Genomic DNA, 17,404 nt, shown 5'->3' on the forward strand with positions numbered 1-17,404 from the left:
AAACACTCCCCAGGACAGGTACAGCACGGGGTTAGTTACAGAGTAAAGCTCCCTCTACACCGTCCACATCAAACACTCCCAGGACAGGTACAGCACGGGGTTAGTTACAGAGTAAAGCTCCGTCTACACCGTCCCCATCAAACACTCCCAGGTCAGATACAGCACGGGGTTAGATACAGAGTAAAGCTCCCTCTACACTGTCCCCATCAAACACTCCCAGGACAGGCACAGCACGGGGTTAGATACAGAGTAAAGCTCCCTCTACACTGTCCCATCAACACTCCCAGGACAGGTACAGCACGGGGTTAGATACAGAGTAAAGCTCCCTCTACACCGTCCCCATCAAACACTCCCAGGACAGGTACAGCACGGGGTTAGATACAGAGTAAAGCTCACTCTACACTGTCCCCATCAAACACTCCCAGGTCAGGTACAGCACGGGGTTAGATACAGAGTAAAGCTCCATCTACACCGTCCCCATCAAACACTCCCAGGACAGGTACAGCACGGGGTTAGATACAGAGTAAAGCTCCCCCTACACTGTCGCCATCAAACACTCCCAGGACAGGTACAGCACGGGGTTAGATACAGAGTAACGCTCGGTCTACACTGTCCCCATCAAACTCTCCCAGCACAGGAACAGCACGGGGTTAGATACAGAGTAAAGCTCCCTCTACACCGTCCCCATCAAACACTCCCAGGACAGGTACAGCACGGGGTTAGACACAGAGTAAAGCTCCCTCTACACCGTCCCCATCAAACACTCCCAGGACAGGTACAGCACGGGGTTAGATACAGAGTAAAGCTCCCTCTACACCGTCCCCATCAAACACTCACAGGACAGGTACAGCACGGGTTTAGTTACAGAGTAAAGCTCCCTCTACACCGTCTCCATCAAACACTCCCAGGACAGGTACAGCACGGGGTTAGTTACAGAGTAAAGCTCCGTCTACACCGTCCACATCAAACACTCCCAGGACAGGTCCAGCACGGGGTTAGATACAGAGTAAAGCTCCCTCTACACCGTCCCCATCAAACACTCCCAGGACAGGTACAGCACGGAGTTAGATACAGAGTAAATCCCCCTCTACACCGTCCCCATCAAACACTCCCAGGACAGGTACAGCACGGGGTTAGATACAGAGTAAAGCTCCCTCTACACTGTCCCCATCAAACACTCCCAGGACAGGTATAGCACGGGGTTAGATACAGAGTAAAGCTCCCTCTACACCGTCCCCATCAAACACTCCCAGGATAGGTACAGCATGGGGTTAGATACAGAATAAAGCTCCCTCTACACCGTCCCACACCTGCTACAGCTCAGATTTGACTCAAGGAACCTGAAACCTCCGTTTTCTTTCTAGAACATTCTGGAGCAGTGTGTGGAAGGCCTGCAGGAGATGATCGAGTACCACACAGTGAGATGAACGTTGAAACACCGCCCTCTCTCTCTATCTCTCTCTCTCTGTCTCTCTCTCTCTCTGTCTCTCTCTCTCTCTGTCTCTCTCTCTCTCTGTCTCTCTCTCTCTCTGTCTCTCTCTCTCTCTGTCTCTCTCTCTCTCTGTCTCTCTCTCTCTCTGTCTCTCTCTCTCTCTGTCTCTCTCTCTCTCTCTCTCTCTGTCTCTCTCTCTCTCTGTCTCTCTCTGTCTCTCTCTGTCTCTCTGTCTCTCTCTCTCTCTGTCTCTCTCTCTCTCTCTCTGTCTCTCTCTCTCTCTGTCTTTCTCGCTCTCTCTCTCTGTCTCTCTCTGTCTCCCTCTCTCTGTCTCTCTCTCTCTCTCTCTGTCTCTCTCTCTCTCTCTCTCTCTGTCACTGTCTCGCTATCTCTGTCTTTGTCTCGCTCTCTCTGTCTTTGTCTCGCTCTCTCTTTTTTTGTCTCGCTCTCTGTCTCCCTCTCTCTGTCTCTCTCTCTCTCTGTCTCCTCTCTCTCTCTCTCTCTGTCTCTCTCTCTCTCTCTGTCTCTCTCTCTGTCTCCCTCTCTCTCTCTCTCTCTGTCTCTCTCTCTCTCTGTCTCTCTCTCTCTCTGTCTCTCTCTCTCTCTGTCTCTCTCTCTCTCTCTCTTTCTTTATCTCACTACCTTTTTCCTCGCTGTCTCACCCCATCTCTATTGTGCTCTCTGTCTCTGGCTCTCCATGCGTCTCTCGCTGTCTCCGTCTCTGTCTGTCTGATGTGCTGTCACAGAGGAATCTGTGTTAACCGTGAACCTCCTCTTTCAGATGCTTTTAGACCAGTCCGATCGAGCGGTTAAAACTCAGCTGCAGAATATCATCACCCAGTGAGTAGAATCTAACCCCGTGCTGTACCTGTCCTGGGAGTGTTTGATGGGGACGGTGTAGAGGGAGCTTTACTCTGTATCTAACCCCGTGCTGTACCTGTCCTGGGAGTGTTTCATGGGGACAGTGTAGTGGGAGCTTTACTCTGTATCTAACCCCGTGCTGTACCTGTCCTGGGAGTGTTTGATGGGGACGGTGTAGAGGGAGATTTACTCTGTATCTAACCCCGTGCTGTACCTGTCCTGGGAGTGTTTGATGGGGGACGGTGGAGAGGGAGCTTTACTCTCTATCTAACCCCGTGCTGTACCTGTCCTGGGAGTGTTTGATGGGGGACGGTGTAGAGGGAGCTTTACTCTGTATCTAATCCCGTGCTGTCCCTGTCCAGGGAGTGTTTGATGGGGGACGGTGTAGAGGGAGCTTTACTCTGTATCTAACCCCGTGCTGTACCTGTCCTGGGAGTGTTTGATGGGGACGGTGTAGATGGAGCTTTACTCTGTATCTAACCCCGTGCTGTCCCTGTCCTGGGAGTGTTTGATGGGGGACGGTGTAGAGGGAGCTTTACTCTGTATCTAACCCCGTGCTGTACCTGTCCTGGGAGTGTTTGATGGGGACAGTGTAGAGGGAGCTTTACTCTGTATCTAACCCCGTGCTGTCCCTGTCCTGGGAGTGTTTGATGGGGGACGGTGTAGAGGGAGCTTTACTCTGTATCTAACCCCGTGCTGTCCCTGTCCTGGGAGTGTTTGATGGGGACAGTGTAGAGGGAGCTTTACTCTGTATCTAACCCCGTGCTGTACCTGTCCTGGGAGTGTTTGATGGGGACAGTGTAGAGGGAGCTTTACTCTGTATCTAACCCCGTGCTGTACCTGTCCTGGGAGTGTTTGATGGGGACGGTGTAGAGGGAGCTTTACTCTGTGTCTAACCCTGTGCTGTACCTGTCCTGGGAGTGTTTGATGGGGGGACGGTGTAGAGGGAGCAGCAGCCTCTCACTGTGTGATGTGTCACAGGGACATTCGGAGACTGCGGACAATGAAGAAAGATTTTGAGCGGATAAGCGAGGTCCTGGAATCCGCGGTGTTAAAGAACGGCCACGTGTCCAGGCATCGGGTTCAGGAGGCCGAAGAGAGCAGCCATCTGCTCGTCGCCACTCAGAAATGCTTTCGCCATCTTGCACTCGACTACATCTTGCAGGTGTGGGGTATATCAGAGTGTCACAGTGAGGGGTGTGGGGTATATCAGAGTGTTACAGTGAGGGGTGTGGGATATATCAGAATGTTACAGTGAGGGGTGTGGGGTATATCAGAGTGTTACAGTGAGGGGTGTGGGATATATCAGTGTTACAGTGAGGGGTGTGTGATATATCAGAGTGTTACAGTGAGGGGTGTGTGATATATCAGTGTTACAGTGAGGGGTGTGTGATATATCAGAGTGTTACAGTGAGGGGTGTGTGATATATCAGTGTTACAGTGAGGGGTGTGTGATATATCAGAGTGTTACAGTGAGGGGTGTGTGATATATCAGTGTTACAGTGAGGGGTGTGTGATATATCAGTGTTACAGTGAGGGGTGTGGGATATATCAGAGTGTTACAGTGAGGGGTGTGGGGTATATCAGAGTGTTACAGTGAGGGGTGTGGGATATATCAGAGTGTTACAGTGAGGGGTGTGGGATATATCAGAGTGTTACAGTGAGGGGTGTGGGATATATCAGTGTGTTACAGTGAGGGGTGTGGGATATATCAGAGTGTTGCAGTGAGGGGTGTGGGATATATCAGAGTGTTACAGTGAGGGGTGTGGGGTATATCAGAGTGTTACAGTGAGGGGTGTGGGGTATATCAGAGTGTTGCAGTGAGGGGTGTGGGATATATCAGAGTGTTACAGTGAGGGGTGTGGGGTATATCAGAGTGTTACAGTGAGGGGTGTGGGATATATCAGAGTGTTACAGTGAGGGGTATGGGATATATCAGAGTGTTACAGTGAGGGGTGTGGGATATATCAGAGTGTTACAGTGAGGGGTGTGGGGTATATCAGAGTGTTACAGTGTGGGGTGTGGGATATATCAGAGTGTTACAGTGAGGGGTGTGGGATATATCAGAGTGTTACAGTGAGGGGTGTGGGGTATATCAGAGTGTTACAGTGAGGGGTGTGGGGTATATCAGAGTGTTACAGTGAGGGGTGTGGGGTATATCAGAGTGTTACAGTGAGGGGTGTGGGAAATATCAGAGTGTTACAGTGAGGGGTGTGGGATATATCAGAGTGTTACAGTGAGGGGTGTGGGGTATATCAGAGTGTCACAGTGAGGGGTGTGGGATATATCAGAGTGTTATAGTGAGGGGTGTGGGGTATATCAGAGTGTTACAGTGAGGGGTGTGGGATATATCAGAGTGTTACAGTGAGGGGTGTGGGATATATCAGAGTGTTACAGTGAGGGGTGTGGGATATATCAGAGTGTTACAGTGAGGGGTGTGGGATATATCAGAGTGTCACAGTGAGGGGTGTGGGGTATATCAGAGTGTTACAGTGAGGGGTGTGGGGTATATCAGAGTGTTACAGTGAGGGGTGTGGCGTATATCAGAGCGTTACAGTGAGGGGTGTGGGATATATCCGAGTATTACAGTGAGGGGTGTGGGATATATCAGAGTGTTACTGTGAGGGGTGTGGGATATATCCGAGTGTTACAGTGAGGGGTGTGGGATATATCAGAGTGTTACTGTGAGGGGTGTGGGATATATCCGAGTGTTACAGTGAGGGGTGTGGGATATATCAGTGTTACAGTGAGGGGTGTGGGATATATCAGAGTGTTACAGGGAGGGGTGTGGGATATAACAGTGTTACAGTGAGGGGTGTGGGATATATCAGAGTTTTACAGTGAGGGGTGTGGGGTATATCAGAGTGTTACAGTGAGGGGTGTGGGATATATCAGAGTGTTACAGTGAGTGGTGTGGGGTATATCAGAGTGTTACAGTGAGGGGTGTGGGATATATCAGAGTGTTACAGTGAGGGGTGTGTGATATATCAGGGTGTTACAGTGAGGGGTGTAGGATATATCAGGGTGTTACAGTGCGGGGTGTGGGATATATCAGAGTGTTACAGTGCGGGGTGTGGGGTATATCAGAGTGTCACAGTGAGGGGTGTGGGATATATCAGAGTGTTATAGTGAGGGGTGTGGGGTATATCAGAGTGTTACAGTGAGGGGTGTGGGGTATATCAGAGTGTTACAGTGAGGGGTGTGGCGTATATCAGAGTGTTACAGTGAGGGGTGTGGGATATATCCGAGTATTACAGTGAGGGGTGTGGGATATATCCGAGTGTTACGGTGAGGGGTGTGGGATATATCCGAGTGTTACGGTGAGGGGTGTGGGATATATCAGAGTGTTACTGTGAGGGGTGTGGGATATATCCGAGTGTTACAGTGAGGGGTGTGGGATATATCAGTGTTACAGTGAGGGCTGTGGGATATATCAGAGTGTTACAGTGAGGGGTGTGGGATATATCAGAGTGTTACAGTGAGGGGTGTGGGGTATATCAGAGTGTTACAGTGAGGGGTGTGGGATATATCAGAGTGTTACAGTGAGGTGTGTGGGGTATATCAGAGTGTTACCGTGAGGGGTGTGGGATATATCAGAGTGTTACAGTGAGGGGTGTGGGGTATATCAGAGTGTTACAGTGAGGGGTGTGGGATATATCAGAGTGTTACAGTGAGGGGTGTGGGATATATCAGTGTGTTAAAGTGAGGGGTGTGGGGTATATCAGAGTGTTGCAGTGAGGGGTGTGGGATATATCAGAGTGTTACAGTGAGGGGTGTGGGATATATCAGAGTGTTACAGTGAGGGGTGTGGGGTATATCAGAGTGTTACAGTGAGAGGTGTGGGGTATATCAGCGTGTTACAGTGAGGGGTGTGGGGTATATCAGAGTGTTACAGTTAGGGGTGTGGGGTATATCAGAGTGTTACAGTGAGGGGTGTGGGATATATCAGAGTGTTACAGTGAGGGGTGTGGGATATATCAGAGTGTTACAGTGAGGGGTGTGGGATATATCAGAGTGTTACAGTGAGGGGTGTGGGATATATCAGAGTGTTACAGTGAGGGGTGTGGGATGTATCAGAGTGTTACAGTGAGGTGTGTGGGATATATCAGAGTGTTACAGTGAGGGGTGTGGGATATATCAGAGTGTTACAGTGAGGGGTGTGGGATATATCAGAGTGTTACAGTGAGGGGTGTGGGATATATCAGAGTGTTACAGTGAGGGGTGTGGGATGTATCAGAGTGTTACAGTGAGGTGTGTGGGATATATCAGAGTGTTACAGTGAGGGGTGTGGGATATATCAGAGTGTTACAGTGAGGGGTGTGGGGTATATCAGAGTGTTACAGTGAGGGGTGTGAAGTATATCAGAGTGTTACGGTGAGGGGTGTGGGATATATCAGAGTGTTACAGTGAGGGGTGTGGGGTATATCAGAGTGTTACAGTGAGGGGTGTGGGGTATATCAGAGTGTTACAGTGAGGGGTGTGGGATATATCAGAGTGTTACAGTGAGGGGTGTGGGATATATCAGAGTGTTACAGCGAGGGGTGTGGGATATATCAGAGTATCCGATGGACATTTTTCTGAATATTTTTTTTCCTTCCAGGTCAATGCTTTTGCCATCGAGCACAAATATAAGATCTTGAACTCGGTAAGTGTTTGTAGTTGTTCAGTACCTGAAGCCTTTGCCACACTCATCGGACGCAATGCTGAGCTTTGTATTGAATGGTGTTCACTGCCAGAATTGAAGGAACGCTCAGAGAAACAGCAAGGAGTTACTGGCCAGGCTGACGCTTTGTTTAGTCCTCTTGCTTTCGGGATAAGTTTCTGACCCTCCGACTGTGCGGCGCTCCCTCAGCGCTGACCCTCCGACAGTGCGGCTCTCCCTCAGCACTGACCCTCCGACAGTGCGGCTCTCCCTCAGCACTGACCCTCCGACAGTGCGGCTCTCCCTCAGCACTAACCCTCCGACAGTGCGGCTCTCCCTCATCACTGACCCTCCGACAGTGCGGCGCTCCCTCAGCACTGACCCTCCGACAGTGCGGCGCTCCCTGAGCGCTGACCCTCCGACAGTGCGGCGCTCCCTCAGCACTGACCCTCCGACAGTGCGGCGCTCCCTCAGCACTGACCCTCCGACAGTGAGGCGCTCCCTCAGTACTGAGCCTCCGACAGTGCGGCGCTCCATCAGCGCTGAGCCTCCGACAGTGCGGTGCTCCCTCAGCGCTGAGCCTCCGACAGTGCGGCGCTCCCTCAGTACTGACCCTCCGACAGTCCGGCTCTCCCTCAGCACTGACCCCCCGACAGTGCGGCACTCCCTCAGCACTGACCCTCCGACAGTGCGGCTCTCCCTCAGCACTGACCCTCGGACAGTGCGGCGCTCCCTCAGTATGTGGGGTTAGATCCAGAACGTAATAGGAAGTGGTTCAGTACTTTGGTATTGTGTACAGTGGGAGAGAACGGGAAGGCGTTTGGGATTGGGATTGCGTACAGTAGGAGTGAACTGGAAGGGGTTAGTGTCCATTGGGATTGTGTACAGTGGGAGTGAATGGGAAGGGTTTTGGGTCCATTGGGAATGTGTACAGTGGGAGTGAGTCGGAAGAGGTTTGGGTCCATTGGGTTTGTGTACAGTGGGGGTGAACGGGAAGGGGTTTGGGTCCATTGGGATTATGTACAGTGGGAATGAACGGGAAGGGGATTGGGATTGTGTACAGTGGGAGTGAACGGGAAGGGGTTTGGGATTGTGTACAGTAGGAGTGAACGGGAAGGGGTTTGGGTCCATTGGGATTGTGCACAGTGGGAACGAACGGGAAGGGGTTTGGGATTGGGATTGTGTACAGTGGAATTGAACGGGAAGGGGATTGGGATTGTGTACAGTGGGAGTGAACGGGAAGGGGTTTGGGTCCATTGGGATTGTGCACAGTGGGAGTGAACGGGAAGGGGTTTGGGTCCATTGGGATTGTGTACAGTGGGAGTGAACGGGAAGGGGTTTGGGTCCATTGGGATTGTGTACAGTGGGAGTGAACGGGAAGGGGTTTGGGATTGGGATTGTGTAGAGTGGGAATGAACGGGAAGGGGTTTGGGATTGGGATTGTGTACAGTGGGAGTGAACGGGAAAGGGATTGGGATTGTGTACAGTGGGAGTGAACGGGAAAGGGATTGGGATTGTGTACAGTGGGATTGAACGGGAAGGGGTTTGGGATTGGGATTGTGTACAGTGGGAGTGAACGGGAAGGGGTTTGGGATTGGGATTGTGTACAGTGGGAATGAACGGGAAGGGGTTTGGGATTGGGATTGTGTACAGTGGGAGTGAACGGGAAGGGGATTGGGATTGGGATTGTGTACAGTGGGAGTGAACGGGAAGGGGATTGGGATTGTGTGCAGTGGGAGTGAAGGGTTTCCTCTCCGATGAATAAACCTCAGGATATTATTTCTCCCCCACGTTTAGATGTTTAGCTGCCTCAATGCACAGCACACCTTCTTTCACCAAGGCTATGACCTCCTGGTCGACCTGGATCCCCTGATGAAGAACATGTCGGCTCAGGTAAATTTACCCTTCTGCACCTCACCCTCCCCTTTCCCAACCCTCCCTACACCCCCCTCCGAACCCGCTCCCTCTATGTTGTACAGCAACCCTCCCCGTCACCCCCTCCCACCACCACCACCTGGTGAGATCGTCCGTCACTCCTCTCCGACCACATCAGACACCGTCCCCGCCTCCATCTTAGCGCCTCTCGGCCACTCGCGCACGCCCCCCCCGTCCGTGTCATCGTCTTCCATTGGTCCCCGGAGGTTGGAAGGGTCCCTGTGCCCCCTGCCCTCCTCATCACCCCCCACCCCGTCCCCAGGCCTCGCCTGTCCTTCAGGTCGTGAGGTGAGGGCCTGAGCTGTCTCCTTGACGGAGACGCCAGCCATAGCTCCAGCTCCCTTCAACCCGCAGCTCCGTGCAAGGGTTCGGGGTCACGGGAGTGAACGGGAAGGGGTTTGGGTCCATTGGGATTGTGTACAGTGGGAGTGAACGGGAAGGGGTTTGGGTCCATTGGGATTGTGTACAGTGGGAGTGAACGGGAAGGGGTTTGGGATTGGGATTGTGTACAGTGGGAGTGAATGGGAAGGGGTTTGGGATTGGGATTGTGTACAGTGGGAGTGAACGGGAAGGGGTTTGTGTCCATTGGGATTGTGTACAGTGGGAGTGAACGGGAAGGGGTTTGGGTCCATTGGGATTGTGTACAGTGGGAGTGAACGGGAAGGGGTTTGGGATTGGGATTGTGCACAGTGGGAGTGAACGGGAAGGGGATTGGGTCCATTGGGATTGTGTACAGTGGGAGTGAACGGGAAGGGGATTGGGTCCATTGGAATTGTGTACAGTGGGAGTGAACGGGAAGGGGATTGGGATTGTGTACAGTGGGAGTGAACGGGAAGGGGATTGGGTCCATTGGGATTGTGTACAGTGGGAGTGAACGGGAAGGGGATTGGGATTGTGTACAGTGGGAGTGAACGGGAAGGGATTTGGGTCCATTGGGATTGTGTACAGTGGGAGTGAACGGGAAGGGGTTTGGGTCCATTGGGATTGTGTACAGTGGGAGTGAACGGGAAGGGGTTTGGGTCCATTGGGATTGTGTACAGTGGGAGTGAACGGGAAGGGGTTTGGGATTGGGATTGTGTACAGTGGGAGTGAACGGGAAGGGGTTTGGGTCCATTGGGATTGTGTACAGGGGGAGTGAACGGGAAGGGGTGTGGGTCCATTGGGATTGTGTACAGTGGGAGTGAACGGGAAGGGGTTTGGGTCCATTGGGATTGTGTACAGTGGGAGTGAACAGGAAGGGGTTTGGGTACATTGGGATTGTGTACAGTGGGAGTGAACGGGAAGGGTTTTGGGTCCATAGGGATTGTGTACAGTGGGAGTGAACGGGAAGGGGTTTGGGTCCATTGGGATTGTGTACAGTGGGAGTGAACGGGAAGGGGTTTGAGATTGGGATTGTGTACAGTGGGAGTGAACGGGAAGGGGTTTGGGTCCATTGGGATTGTGTACAGTGGGAGTGAATGGGAAGGGTTTTGGGTCCATAGGGATTGTGTACAGTGGGAGTGAACGGGAAGGGGTTTGGGTCCATTGGGATTGTGTACAGTGGGAGTGAACGGGAAGGGGTTTGGGTTTGGGATTGTGGACAGTGGGAGTGAACGGGAAGGGGTTTGGGTCCATTGGGATTGTGTACAGTGGGAGTGAACGGGAAGGGTTTTGGGTCCATAGGGATTGTGTACAGTGGGAGTGAACGGGAAGGGGTTTGGGTCCATTGGGATTGTGTACAGTGGGAGTGAACGGGAAGGGGTTTGGGTTTGGGATTGTGGACAGTGGGAGTGAACGGGAAGGGGTTTAAGGTGTTCGGGCAGTGGAATAACTTTTATAGATAACTCCCCACTTCTCTCCCCAACATAGCTCGATCAAATCGCTGCAGAATTAGCCGTTGAACAGAAGGATATGGAGCGGAAGCAGATCTCAGCACAGCAACAGGTGAATTCTAACATCTCTCCGATTGTTTCAGCGGCGAGTCCCCTGTCCCGAGGCTAACCCAACCCTCACTGCATATCCCCCCACCCCTCTCGAGCCTGTTACACAGGAACAGGAAGAGGACCATTCAGCCCCTCTCGAGCCTGTTACACAGCAACAGGAGGAGGACCATTCAGCCCCTCTCAAGCCTGTTACACAGAGGGGCTGAATGGGGCCTCCTCCTGTTCCTGTGTAACAGGCTCGAGAGGGGCTGAATGGGCCTCCTCCTGTCCCCATGTAACCCGGGCCCATGCCAGCCTCTAGCCTGTCCTCGCGCTCTGCTTTCAGACCTGCCTTTTCCCGCCCGCACATTCTGCTACTTTGCCGTCACACAGTGCTGACCTTTCAATCCTGCTATTAACACCGACTCCGGACCAAGGCTCTGTGTCCTTAACGCCTGCACGCCCGCCCTCTTTGCCTTTGCTGTTGAGCCTTCGGACGTTCCCCTTTCCCCCATCAACACCGGAGGTGACCCCTACCCGCCCCCGAACGGAGATCGGGGACCGGGAGTTTCCCACGAGGACTGAACCGGTTCCGTTTCCTTCGGCAGGACAACGCGGCGGAGCTGGGGATTGAGTACCTGGGCAGGGCGCCCCCGGGCGTCGACATCGAGGGCTACCTCTTCAGGCGCGCGTCGAGATCCTCAAGAACGTGGAGCAGGTCAGTGCTGAGGGAGCGCCGCACTGTCGGAGGGTCAGTGCGGAGGGAGAGCTGCACTGTCGGAGGGTCAGTACTGAGGGAGAGCCGCAATGTCGGAGGGTCAGTGCTGAGGGAGAGCCGCACTGTCGGAGGGTCAGTGCTGAGGGAGCGCCGCACTGTCGGAGGGTCAGTGCTGAGGGAGCGCCGCATGTCGGAGGGTCAGCGCTGAGGGAGCGCCGCACTGTCGGAGGGTCAGTACTGAGGGAGCGCCGCACTGTTGGAGGGTCAGTGCTGAGGGAGCGCCGCACTGTCGGAGGGTCAGTACTGAGGGAGCGCCGCACTGTCGGAGGGTCAGTGCTGAGGGAGAGCCGCACTGTCGGAGGGTCAGTGCTGAGGGAGCGCCGCACTCTCGGAGGGTCAGTGCTGAGGGAGAGCCGCACTGTCGGAGGGTCAGTGCTGAGGGAGCGCCGCACTGTCGGAGGGTCAGTGCTGAGGGAGAGCCGCACTGTCGGAGGGTCAGTACTGAAGGAGAGCCGCACTGTCGGAGGGTCAGTGCTGAGGGAGCGCCACACTGTCGGAGGGTCAGTGCTGAGGGAGAGCCGCACTGTCGGAGGGTCAGTGCTGAGGGAGAGCCGCACTGTCGGAGGGTCAGTGCTGAGGGAGCGCCGCACTGTCGGAGGGTCAGTGTTGAGGGAGAGCCGCACTGTTGGAGGGTCAGCGCTGAGGGAGCGCCGCACTGTCGGAGGGTCAGTGCTGAGGGAGAGCCGCACTGTGGGAGGGTCAGTGCTGAGGGAGCGCCGCACTGTCGGAGGGTCAGCGCTGAGGGAGCGCCGCACTGTCGGAGGGTCAGTGCTGAGGGAAAGCCGCACTGTCGGAGGGTCAGTACCGAGGGAGCGCCGCACTGTCGGAGGGTCAGTGCTGAGGGAGAGCCGCACTGTCGGAGGGTCAGTGCTGAGGGAAAGCCGCACTGTCGGAGGGTCAGTATCGAGGGAGCGCCGCACTGTCGGAGGGTCAGTACTGAGGGAGCGCCGCACTGTCGGAGGGTCAGTACTGAGGGAGAGCCGCACTGTCAGAGGGTCAGTGCTGAGGGAAAGCCGCACTGTCAGAGGGTCAGTGCTGAGGGAGAGCCGCACTGTCGGAGGGTCAGTGCTGAGTCAGTTCCCCTCCCTCTGCTGCAGTGGCTGCTATCGCCCAGGGTACCTCTGCTCAGTGCAAGGGGCTCTCGAGTGCCCTATACCCACTCCCAGTCGGCAAGCCCCTGTGCCCGAGCTTTGCCGCGTGTCGGTGACTCCCTCCCTCCGCGTCCCTGGCCCAGCCGGTGAGGAGCCAGACCTCCCGTCTCCGGTCCCACCACTCGCCCCCTCCGCGTTTCACCCATTTCCCCCTCTCGCTGAGCTGCCGAACCTGTCCTTCCCCCTCCCCCCAGCCCGTGAATCTTCGAGCGAGCTCTCGATCAGCAGGTTCCCTCCAGAAACAACAACATCCATTCATTTATCATGAAACCCGACTTGTCAGGTCAAAGGTGAAGCTTCTTCACCGACCGTGTGGAATGTGGCGATGTTATGATCACTCTTTCCTAATACCATAACTCTCACAAACACTCTCACACTCACACACTCTCTCACTTTCTTTCATTCACACACACTCACTCACTCACTCTCTCTTTCTCTGTCTCTTTCTCGCACACGCACACTCACTCACTCTCATTCACACACACACACTCTCTCTCTCTCTCTCTCACACTCACTCACTCACTCACACTCTCTCTCTCTCATTCACACACACACACTCTCTCTCTTTCTCTCTCACACACACACTCACTCACATTCACTCACTCACATTCACACACACTCTGTCACACACACTCACACACTCTCTCTCTCTCTCTCTCACATTCACACACAAATACACTCAAACACAATCTCACCTCTCAAATGCACTCACACACGCACAATCTCACACAGTCAAACTCAAACACAGAAACGCGCACACACACATCTCACAGTCACAAACAAACACGCGCGCAAGATCTCACACACACTCACAAACACTCTCACACTCACTCTCACACTCTCAAACACACACAACCGCAGACACTCTCATACACAGACACTCTCAACCACAAACTCTCTCACTCGTTCTCACGCACTCTCGCAGACTCTCACTCATGCACATGCACGCACACGCGCGCGCACACACACGTTCGCATGTGCACCCACACATGTTCGCACAGCCTCACTCACACACACACACGCACACACTCTCTCACACATTCACTCACACACAATCTCACCTCTCAAATACACTCACACACACAATCTCACACACAGTCAAACTCAAACGCACACACACCTCTCACGCTCAAACACACACACACTTTCAAGATCTCACACACACACTCACTCACAAACACTAACACGCACACACGCTCTCAAACACAGACACACTCACACACAGACATTCTCAAACACAAACTCTCTCACACACAGTCTCGTACACACTCACTCAGACACACGCACACACAGACACCAAAATGAAACAAGATAAGATAGAAGAATTCTGCCAACAGGTTAAATGCCAACGGTTCAACGGATTCCGATGGCTGATGGGGGTCCTTGAAATGGAGTCGGTGGGGGGTGATACGGGGTTGGTCTCTCAGCGCTGGTCTGGGAAACAATCGATGACTCCCGCTCTACTTCTCAGGCGGGCTCGACCGTTAGTCGAACGTGGAGCGACTCCCGTTCGGTCCCTGCTTCGGACTGGCTGCGGAGTTTCAGGAGCCGCTGTCTTCGTTCCTCGAGCGGTTGGTCCCTCGCGTTTTCCCCTCCCCGCCCGAAGCGAAACCGGGACCGGCTTTGCAAACGCCGGTTTCCAGGCAGAGGCGTCTCCCTTCCTCAAAAAAAAAAACCATCAACCGCCCGGTGACCCTTTGGTAAACAGCCCCGCCGGGGGTTTAAAAAAAAAACTGCTTAATTACCTTTTCCCGGGAAGAGCAACCACCGGAGGCCCCCCTGCCCTTAACCCTCTCGGCGAACAGGGTTTCAAAAAAACTCTTCCGGAACGTTCTCCGCCCTTGAAACGGCGAAGCGTTTACCGCGGTGGTGGGTGACGCTCGACTTTTGTATTTTTGCTCACCAGAGTCTGGTTCACCATCCGGGGAAACCAACTGGTCTACCAGAAGCACTGGAAGGTAGGACTTGGCGCGGTGCCCCGGGATCGACCTTTGCAGGCGCTCTGTCGGGGTTGGGGGGGTCGTAAAATAGTTTCCTCATTTCCGCCCCCCCACCTCTAATCTTTCCACCAGTCACTTGAAACCTACGGCGCCCCCACCACCCCTGTCACTGACCCGTCTGCTAAAGGAAATCGGCCCTTCCCATCCGCTCTATCCCCCCAACAATTTTGAGCCCCTCCCCCCCCCCCCCCCCCCCTCTCCATCTCGTCCTCCTGGTTTCCAAGGAGGGACAGCCCCCCGGCCTGTCCCTCGTCGCTGCGGTTTTTTTCCAGTCGTGGGTGGCAACATCCTGGTAAATTTCCTCCGTTCCCCCTCTCCACACCCTTTCCACGACGAGGCGACCAGCACAGAACACGGTGCGCGCGTTGTGGGGTCCCCACTAACGTTGGGGACAGTTCCAGCATCACCTCCCGGCTCTTAAGAGTCTACGCCGCGGGCTGAGAAAGGGGAGGATTGCAACTGCCTCCCCGTTCCCACCTTCTCGAAATGCTCTGTGTTCGTGTGTGTGTGTGTGTTCGTGTGTGTGTGTGTTCGTGGTGCGCGTGTGTGTTCGTGGTGCGCGTGTGTGTTCGTGGTGCGCGTGTGTGTTCGTGGTGCGCGTGTGTGTTCGTGGTGCGCGTGTGTGTTCGTGGTGCGCGTGTGTGTTCGTGGTGCGCGTATGTGTTCGTGTGTGTTCGTGGTGCGCGTATGTGTTCATGGTGCGCGTGTGTGTTCGTGTGTGTTCGTGGTGCGCGTGTGTGTTCGTGTGTGTTCGTGGTGCGCGTGTGTGTTCGTGTGTGTGTGTTCATGGTGCGCGTATGTGTTCGTGTGTGTGTGTGTTCGTGGTGCGCGTATGTGTTCGTGGTGCGCGTATGTGTTCGTGGTGCGCGCGTGTGTTCGTGTGTGTGTTCATGGTGCGCGTATATGTTCGTGTGTGTGTTCGTGGTGCGCGTATGTGTTCGTGGTGCGCGTGTGTGTTCGTGGTGCGCGTGTGTGTTCGTGGTGCGCGTGTGTGTTCGTGGTGCGCGTGTGTGTGTGTTCGTAGTGCGCGTGTGTGTACGTACGTGGTGCGCGTGTTCGTGGTGCGCATGTGTGTTCGTGGTGCGCCTGTGTGTTCGTGTGTGTGTATTCGTGGTGCGTGTATGTGTGTTCATGGTGCGCGTGTGTGTTCGTGGTGCGCGTGTGTGTTCGTGGTGCGCGTGTGTGTTCGTGGTGCGCGTGTGTGTTCGTGGTGCGCGTGTGTGTTCGTGGTGCGCGTGTGTGTTCGTGGTGCGCGTGTGTTCGTGGTGCGCGTGTGTGTGTGTTCGTAGTGCGCGTGTGTACGTACGTGGTGCGCGTGTTCGTGGTGCGCATGTGTGTTCGTGGTGCGCATGTGTGTTCGTGGTGCGCCTGTGTGTTCGTGTGTGTGTATTCGTGGTGCGTGTATGTGTGTTCGTGGTGCGCGTGTGTGTTCGTGGTGCGCGTGTGTGTTCGTGGTGCGCGTGTGTGTTCGTGGTGCGCGTGTGTGTTCGTGGTGCGCGTGTGTGTTCGTGGTGCGCGTGTGTGTTCGTGGTGCGCGTGTGTGTTCGTGGTGCGCGTGTGTGTTCGTGGTGCGCGTGTGTGTTCATATGTGTGTGTTCGTGGTGCGTGTGTGTGTTCGTGGTGCGTGTGTGTGTTCGTGGTGCGTGTGTGTGTTCGTGGTGCGTGTGTGTGTTCGTGGTGCGTGTGTGTGTTCGTGGTGCGTGTGTGTGTTCGTGGTGCGCGTGTGTGTTTGTGGTGCGCGTGTGTGTTCGTGTGTGTGTGCGTTCGTTTGTGTGTGTTCGTGGTGCGCGTATGTGTTCGTGGTGCGCGTGTTTGTGGTGAGCGTGTGTGTTCGTGGCGCGTGTGCGTGTTCGTGGCGCGCGTGCGTGTTCGTGGCGCGCGTGCGTGTTCGTGGTGCGCGTGTGTGTTCGTGGTGCGCGTGTGTGTTCGTGGCGCGCGTGTGTGTTCGTGGCGCGCGTGTGTGTTCGTGGCGCGCGTGTGTGTTCGTGGCGCGCGTGTGTGTTCGTGGCGCGCGTGTGTGTTCGTGGCGCGCGTGTGTGTTCGTGGCGCGCGTGTGTGTTCGTGGCGCGTGTTCGTGGTGCGCGTGTGTGTTCGTGTGTGTGTGTGTTCGTGGTGCGCGTGTGTGTTCGTGTGTGTGTGTTCGTGTTCATGGTGCGCGTATGTTCGTGGTGCACGTGCGTGTTCGTGTGTGTGTGTTCTTGGTGCGCGTGTGTGTTCGTGTGTGTGTGTTCGTGGTGCGCGTGTGTGTTCGTGGTGCGCGTGTGTGTTCGTGGTGCGCGTGTGTGTTCGTGGTGTTCGTGTGTGTGTGTTCGTGGGTGTGTGTTCGTGGTGCGGGTGTGTGTTCGTGTGTGTCTGTTCGTGGTGCGCGTGTGTGTTCGTGTGTGTGTGTTCGTGGTGCGCGTGTGTGTTCGCGGTGCGCGTGTGTGTTCGCGGTGCGCGTGTGTGTTCGCGGCGCGCGTGTGTGTTCGTGGCGCGCGTGTGTGTTCGTGGCGCGCGTGTGTGTTCGTGGCGCGCGTGTGTGTTCGTGGCGCGCGTGTGTGTTCGTGGCGCGCGTGTGTGTTCGTGGCGCGCGTGTGTGTTCGTGGCGCGCGTGTGTGTTCGTGGCGCGCGTGTGTGTTCGTGGCGCGCGTGTGTGTTCGTGGCGCGCGTGTGTGTTCGTGGCGCGCGTGTGTGTTCGTGGCGCGCGTGTGTGTTCGTGGCGCGC

At 54.9% G+C, this 17,404-nt stretch overlaps 1 protein-coding gene across 1 annotated transcript; it reads left to right on the forward strand.

The window, feature by feature from the left end:
* Nucleotides 1-1,369: 1,369 nt before the first annotated feature.
* Nucleotides 1,370-14,658, forward strand: LOC144678062 (arf-GAP with coiled-coil, ANK repeat and PH domain-containing protein 2-like; the record flags this gene model as incomplete). The annotated part of the gene is made up of 8 exons (XM_078537985.1): nucleotides 1,370-1,418; nucleotides 2,214-2,272; nucleotides 3,275-3,458; nucleotides 6,894-6,938; nucleotides 8,733-8,828; nucleotides 10,719-10,793; nucleotides 11,380-11,489; nucleotides 14,607-14,658. Coding segments are annotated over exons 1-8 (639 nt in total), but the record flags the coding sequence as incomplete, so codon positions are not given.
* Nucleotides 14,659-17,404: the final 2,746 nt, after the last annotated feature.

This window comes from Cetorhinus maximus, unplaced genomic scaffold (assembly GCF_964194155.1).
Source record: "Cetorhinus maximus unplaced genomic scaffold, sCetMax3.hap1.1 HAP1_SCAFFOLD_3526, whole genome shotgun sequence".
Lineage (NCBI taxonomy): Eukaryota > Metazoa > Chordata > Chondrichthyes > Lamniformes > Cetorhinidae > Cetorhinus > Cetorhinus maximus.